The sequence below is a fragment of the Eurypyga helias genome, unplaced genomic scaffold, assembly GCF_000690775.1.
Source record: "Eurypyga helias isolate BGI_N326 unplaced genomic scaffold, ASM69077v1 scaffold11394, whole genome shotgun sequence".
NCBI lineage: Eukaryota > Metazoa > Chordata > Aves > Eurypygiformes > Eurypygidae > Eurypyga > Eurypyga helias.
In genome coordinates, this window is record NW_010245649.1 from 2,574 (window position 1) to 9,926 (window position 7,353).

The following is a 7,353-nucleotide window of genomic DNA, read 5'->3' on the forward strand; positions in this document are numbered from 1 at the left end:
TGTTCTCTAGAATTCAGCTGATGCCCAGTGTGCTGCTGTTGTTGCAAAATGGGTTTGTTGTTTTATGCCTCTCTGTTAATTTCTTGTTTCTAAACCATTTTATCTTGTCACTAGGCTGTTCTTTGGAGTTTATTGCACTCGATTAGGGATCGGTTCTCAGAATCGAGGAGTTAGAAGTGAGATTTGATATAAGTGAGGCCCATTCGGTGCTGCTTTGGACGCCTCCGAAGGGGAAATGGAGTTATCAGGATTGAAAAAGAAGAGTTTGCTAGGACTCAAAGAAAATAATAAAAAATCCAACACTAGGTAATAATTCTGTCCGAATTTTCTAGGCCTAACAAAACTGGGGGTGTTGTAGGGTACTAGGGCTCTCCCAGTGAGGGTGAGGAATTGGAAATGTACCTCTTTCTATGTGAATTTCTGTATGCTGTAGCTGTCTTCCTCAAAGCTGCTCTGTAATGTAAAATAGTTTCCTTTTTCTAAATGTTCTCAACCTTGCCTAATGCTTTATTTCTGCATTTATGGTGATCTTGAGTTACATTAGAAGTTCAATATTTTGTGTTGCTGCTCTGTTCTTTGTTTGGGGGTGGGCTTTTTCTTGTTTGTGTTTTTCTATATTAAACAATGTTTTCTGCAATTTGTTCTTGTAGGGCTCCCTCACCAACCAAGCGGAAGGATAGGTCTGAAGAGAAATCAAAGGACCGGTCCAAGGATAAAGCAGCCACTAAGGAATCAGGTGAAAAGGATCGTGGCCGAGACAAGACACGCAAAAGACGCAGTGCTTCTAGTGGGAGCAGCAGTACCAGGTAGTTACTTTTAGAGGTAGTAACATATTAGGGTGCTTTCAGAAACCACCAGCTCGGGTTCTGGTGTGTTTCGTTCCCTGCGTCATGGGCTTGATGAAAGCTTGCATTGTGTTAGTCACAGTGCAGTTTTGTCTGGCTGAAGGGGTTTGGTGGTTTTAGGTATAAATTTCCTTGGCTGTCTAGCGAGCAGTGGAGCTTCAGTTTTCATTGTTCTAACTCATGGTTACTCTTTCTGTAATTACCAGAAGTTTTTCAGCCATTCTTTTTCTGGGTACTCCACTCATTTTTATTCTCCCCCTCCCCCAACAGATCCCGTTCTAGCTCAACTTCCAGTTCAGGGTCCAGTTCCAGCACTGGTTCTAGCAGTGGCTCTAGCTCCTCTTCTGCCTCCAGCCGCTCTGGGAGCTCCAGCACCTCACGCAGTTCCAGTTCCAGCAGCTCCTCTGGATCTCCAAGTCCATCTCGACGGAGACATGACAACAGGAGACGCTCCCGCTCCAAGTCGGTTTTATTTGCCTTCTGGGAATTACCTGGTGGCATGTTAATTTCTATGCAGAATACAAGATTGTGATCAGAATAGATTTTTTCTGAGGACTGTTTGTTTTCTCCATAACTGAATTTTGTTCGAATGAGTGAGCTCCTTTTGCTTATAATCCAAAACATATCCCCCCTGGGAAGAGAGATTTAAAACCTTAATTTTAAAGAGTGTTTTTTACTTTTTATATTTTGTAGAGACAGTTTTAATCAACATTTCCCTGGTAGTATGGGAATATATAGGCACTAGGTGAGAGTGAAGCTCTTAGTTTTAGCTGTAATTTACAGGAACCAAACATAAAAGTTAGGGCTGAAAATGGTGTATATGTATATTCTTAAGTATAAAAAGATAAAATGGGATGGGGGGCAAACAAAGCATTTTCCTGTAATGGGAGGGATCAAACTGTGTTAGTGTCCGTACAGTTTTTCCTTTGCATAATTTTGTAGGTAGAGTGCTGAAGGCTGATAAAACCTACAGAAGCCAGTGTGAGTTTTTGGTATATCCCTCAATTTATGGGCAGTAGATTAGGAAGAAACATAAATATAAATGTTCTGCATACAGATTTCTTTTTTTACAGATTAAAATTACATTCCAGGTGTGGCTTTTTTAAAAGTACAAAGAAATTCTGATATGCCACCGCTTAAATAGTTTTGTGTGGGTTTTTTGTAATTGTGACATTTCTGGACCTCTGTAGTGAACAGAAGATACAGAAACACAAATCCTTGGATCCATTAATTTGCCTGTGTGTGGTATCCTTTGGTGTTTATGTCCTTATTTTGCCTTGTTTAGGCAAAGAATGTTTTTCATTTTAACAGCTGGGAAGTTCTTTAACTATGGCCAATAACCTCACTGAAATATTTGATAAATTTCATGTTTGTTACCCTAGTTGCAGTAGAGTTGAAAAGTCGCAAAAAAAGGCTCTCATTTCCAGAAGGTTCTAAAGCAAAAGCAGACAAGGCAAAAATGCAAGTCGTGAGGTGTTTTTAAGTGGAACACCCTACTGTCACCACCCCAGCACTTCCTAGGCTGTAACTTCTTAAGAAAGCACTTTTCCCTCCCAAGAAAAGTGGTACTTTTTTATCATGTGAGTGACTGGCTTCTTGGTTTTGTCTTGCATGCTTCCTGAAAACTGTGAACGTTTTCTGTGGTCAAAATCAGGTCCAAGCCACCCAAGAGAGATGAAAAAGAGCGGAAGAGGCGGAGCCCATCACCCAGGCCCACAAAAGTGCATGTTGGAAGGCTTACTAGAAATGTGACCAAGGTAATGGCACGCTCCCCTGTAATTGCAAGCTTGCATGTCTTCTGTGAAGAACTATGAGTGACTCCCGTAGAGCTCAAAACTTTCATTGTTAGTGCTATCCAGGTATTGCTGTTGGCAGTTTTTACTTCATGTCCAAATTGATCAGTGAAGAAAATTTTGGTACAGTTCTACGGAGGCAAATACAGTGCAGGCTTTTGAGACTGTGTGGTTCTGAAGAGGTCGGTCTGCTTTGTCAGCATCCTAGACCTCATATCTTGTTTTACTAGGAAGAAAACTCTGGAAGTTGGGACAACAGCTGAAATGACCTTGGAGGCATTAAGGATACCTGGAGATTCTTTGATAAAGAATCTGAAGAGAGCTGGGCTGGCTTGAGTTGTCTGCTAGAATGTAGCTTAAAGGTCTTCAGGGGTAAAAGGTTTAGTGTGCTGAAAAAATGACCATTTTAACAGTTGCACCTTACGAATTTTCAGCTGAAGATGTAAGTTCCCTTTCCAGGTCCGCAAGAGAATTTTTATATTAGTTGTGTTTTTGTAGGCTGTGTTGACATGCAGCAGTAACGCTGCTGGAACTGAAGGTCTGGAACAATCTGAGGAGCAACTGCATAGCTAACAGTAGAGAAAGCAGTGGCCTTTCTACATTTCACCAATGAAATATGTCTCTTCCTGATCGTGGCATTGATTTAGAGCTAATCTAGTGCTGTGTGTAGCTTGGATTTACTGCTCTGCGCCAGCCAGACCTGGTCAGTAAGCATGGTCTGTATTCTTAAGACTTGCTCTTTCTCTGCAGGATCACATCATGGAAATTTTTTCCACTTATGGGAAGATTAAAATGATTGACATGCCAGTTGACAGGCTAAATCCACACCTCTCTAAAGGTTATGCTTATGTGGAATTTGAGAACCCAGACGATGCTGACAAAGCCCTGAAACATATGGATGGAGGTAGGTATCAATGCTGCAAGGCGGTGTTGTGGTTTAACCCCAGCCAGCAATGAAGCACCACCCAGCCACCTCCTCACCTCCCCCTTCCTGCAGTGGAGGAGGAGAATTGGAGGAAGAGACAAGGAAACTTTCAGATTGAGATAAGAACAATTTAATAAATGAAATTAAAATAATTATACTATAATACTAACAATACTGCTAATAACTGCCCCTAATAATAGTATTTAATGAAAATAATGGAAAACAAACCAAAAATGATACAGCTGCTCACGACCCACCAACCGACACTCAACCAGTTCTTGAGTACTGAGAGCCCGAGAGCCAGGTCAAACCCGAGAGGGAGATCATGCCAGAGTGAGCCCCAACGAGAGGGAGTAGCCCCTGAACCACCCCCAGCTTACATACTATGAGCATGACATTTGGAGTCATGAAATGTCCCTTCGGTCAGTTTGGGTCAGCTGTCTGGGCTGTGTCCCCTCCCAGCTTCTTGTAGGGAAGAAGATTCTTGTAGAGAAGAAGCTGGGAACACAGGGGGAGTATTGGGAAGCAGTATTGGAAATGAAAAAAGTCTTGATATAAACTTTCCTTAGCAACTACTGAAAACATCAGTGTGTTGTCAATATTGTTGATAAATATTAAGTCCAAAACATAGCCTCATAGTAGCTACTGTGAAGAAAGTTCACTCTGTCCCATTTAAAACCAGCACAGGAGGCTGGGTGCTTCTAAAAATCTTTGGAGCAGATGAAATTAATCTGAAAATGAGTTAGAGGTGATGGGGAAGCCTTTGGGGAATTAATCTTCAATACTGTCTGTTTTCAGCCTAAATGGCTTTGGCTTTTGTGTGGTTCAGGACAGATTAAAAAAAAAAAATACACAAAACTATTAAAAAAATCACAAAACTATTACAATTGAATTTTTTCCAAATCAAACAGTAATGAAATTCTTTACATTTCTGTGAAAATCTTTCCAGGTTAACATCTGACCTGCAATTTGATGGAATATTAGGTTAAGCAGTCTAGTACGTATGTGATCTTTGTCAGAATAACCCCGGGGTGGGTGGTGGAGGTAGGACAGCAGGCTGATCCACACTTCCCTTGCTTGGGACAAAGCTGTCAATTGCAGTAATGTGATATGTAGGTGTTGAAAACACTGACTTCTTCCCGTTTCCGTGATTCCCTGAACAGGCCAGATTGATGGTCAGGAGATCACTGCCACAGCTGTGCTGGCACCACGACCTAGGCCACCTCCCAGACGCTTTAGCCCACCCAGGAGGATGCTGCCACCGCCACCAATGTGGCGCAGGTCACCCCCTCGCATGAGGAGAAGGTGAGTGCTGTGACAATTTCTGTTTCCTTCTCGGTGTAACAACATGTTATCACTGAAGGACTTGGCGTGGAGACAGTTTAATCCTGTTGGGCTTGACTTTCCCTTCCAAATGACAGTAACGCCTTTTGGGCATCAGTTGAACACGGACTGTACTTAATTCTTTGGCACCGAGGTGACCTGCTCTGGTCTGCGCCCTGAATACAGTCTGCTGGAAATGTCGGATGCTTTCCAGCCTGTTCCCTGGAGTCCCTTTGGCATAAATACTTCGAGCTGAAGTGGAAATTGGACTTGGGCTGGCAGAATGCTTTTGGCAGCCTGCTCCAGCCATTTGCTTTTCTGAAGCCCTTGCACCTTGCTCCCTTATTTCTGTGAATGTGCACGTGACCAAAGAGCAGTCCTTCCGCATCGGGTGAGCGGAGTACAGTGAAGCCAAGGTGTGACCTGACGTGCACACGCCTATGTTGTGACTTGGGGCTGCCTGAGCATGCTTAGATAGTAAGTCTCTTGGAGTCTTCCTCAGCATCTAGGTAGGCTCTTCTCTCTTGGAAATCTGCTTAAGCTCTTATCGCTAGTAAAAGCGGCTCCTGTTTGAGCTGCTTGGTTGCTCAACAGTGTATGATCTACAAGTTTGAAAATAAGAACTAGTTCACGTGGCACAAGATCCACTGCATGCTGGTCCTCCTCTACACATGCCTTTTACTGGTGTCTGTCAGATGCTACGTTTGGCGTTCCCACCTCGCTGTTTGCTTTCTTCCCTAGTCTAACGTCCGTTATCCTGTTCAGGGTCTGTTTATATCCTCCGCCTGGACCCTTGGTGTCACACTGGTGGCCATACAGATTGGTTATAGTACTGAGGAGCCTGGAGGTTAACTGTTCCTTTGGAGTTAGACTTCCTTTAAGAAATGTCCCCTGTGGTTTGAGTGGGCTTATATAAATCCTTTCCCTGAGTATCGCTGTATTTCAGGAGTCAAAGCTGACTTCTCTGTCTAATGTTGAATGGGCTTGAGGTTGTTTTGCTGGAGGAAGAAGACAAGATTCTTTTCTGTTCTTTGGAGGGATGGTAGCCAGAATATTCCTGCTATGTAGTCACAGTATGAATTGCCATTCTCCTCTCTGGAGCCGGCTATTTCACTGGACCTCTTTTACCATGGTGTCTGAGGGGTTTTTGGTGGGGAGCAGGCAAGTGGTTTTGAAAAGCTGGTAGATGAGCTGACAAATTATTGAAACCTGTTGCCCTTCTCTCCTAATGAAATCTTTCTCCTTCTCTGTCAGGTCCCGGTCTCCTAGGCGCAGATCCCCTGTTCGCCGGCGATCAAGATCCAGATCTCCTGGACGAAGGCGCCATCGCAGCCGCTCCAGCTCAAACTCCTCGCGATAAAGCAAAAAGACTGGACAGCTTTTTATTTTTTAACTTAAATCCCATCAGTCTAAATATTGTACTTTTTTTTTTTTTTATAATGGGTCTGGATGAGGAGGAGCGGGGGAGAGAGAGAATCCTGGCAGTGAAGGCAACCTAAGAGGAGGGAGCAACAGTTCCTGGCCAGTAGATAGCCTTTGCAGTGGAGTGTCTAGTTTCCTGGCATTGAATTGAAATTCTTTTAAAATGGCTTTGATTTTAAAGGCTGCAAAACCATCTTTTCCAGGTAAATGGAAGGAAAGATATTACAGCCTCTCTTTCGCCAGTTAGCAGGCTGCTGCTTGGTGATTTCTAAACGCTTAGCACGCTGTACAGACGAGCATGTAAATCTTGAGCTATCGCAGAAGCCCGGTAGAATGAGGCAGGGAGGCATTTAACTTCATCTCTAGGTGCCAGCACAGGATTTTCCAGAGCAGCTGGAGTCCAGATCTGCCTGAGACTTAATTACTGAATTGTTGCTTTATTTCAATGCCCAAACAGATTATTGGTTTCTACAGAGTAAGCTCTTTCTGCAAATTAAGCTCTTCTGTAGTGCATATACCAGGTGATCACTGCAGAAACAACAGTCCAGGCCACTGAACATGATACTTTAGAAAAGAAGCTGGAAATCTTAAGAACTGGTTTGTAGCTGCCCCTGTAAGTGATTTATTTCACCTTTTCTTAAAGGGTTTTGGTAAAAACTTCCTATGCAGCCCCTCAGTGAAATGGTGTGAGTACTTCTGCTTTTGCAAATCTCCAATTAGCAACTGAGCCTCAGCCTCCTGGAAACTGCGAGGCAGAGAGGGAGGCTCGAGGGCGGATTACTTGGGGTTCACCCAGGGAATGACAAGGAGTTTACCATCTGTTGTACAGTCAGTACTATAAAGATTTTTTTGGTTTGTTTTGTATCACTTTGTAGGCTTTTGGGCCATGTTGTGTTTGTACTTGTGTAGAGGAGCGACTATTGAATAAAGCAGTAGGGTTGAGAATAACCAGCTTGCCTCGCTCCCTTCCCCAGCCCCCGTGAGGCCAGCTGCCTGCACTGGGGGTTGCTACGGTAAAACCAGCGCTGGCCCGCCCCGCGCGGTG

The 7,353-nt window shown here is 43.6% G+C and overlaps 1 protein-coding gene across 1 annotated transcript; it reads left to right on the top strand.

The window, feature by feature from the left end:
- The first annotated feature begins 235 nt into the window (after positions 1 to 235).
- RNPS1 (RNA binding protein S1, serine-rich domain) lies at positions 236 to 6,459 on the top strand. The gene is made up of 7 exons (XM_010150145.1): positions 236 to 306; positions 651 to 806; positions 1,116 to 1,307; positions 2,500 to 2,602; positions 3,389 to 3,542; positions 4,727 to 4,868; positions 6,141 to 6,459. The coding sequence occupies exons 1-7, from the start codon at positions 236 to 238 to the stop codon at positions 6,244 to 6,246; spliced, it is 924 nt and encodes a 307-aa protein (XP_010148447.1). The 3' UTR covers positions 6,247 to 6,459.
- The last annotated feature ends 894 nt before the right edge of the window (positions 6,460 to 7,353 follow it).

Excerpts from the sequence above, each read along its gene's own strand:
- RNPS1 (XM_010150145.1), top strand. The coding sequence starts at position 236 with ATGGAGTTATCAGGATTGAAAAAGAAGAGTTTGCTAGGACTCAAAGAA. Across the intron at positions 307-650 it reads AATAAAAAATCCAACACTAG|GGCTCCCTCACCAACCAAGC; the intron begins GTAATAATTCTG and ends TTGTTCTTGTAG. Across the intron at positions 2,603-3,388 it reads TTACTAGAAATGTGACCAAG|GATCACATCATGGAAATTTT; the intron begins GTAATGGCACGC and ends CTTTCTCTGCAG.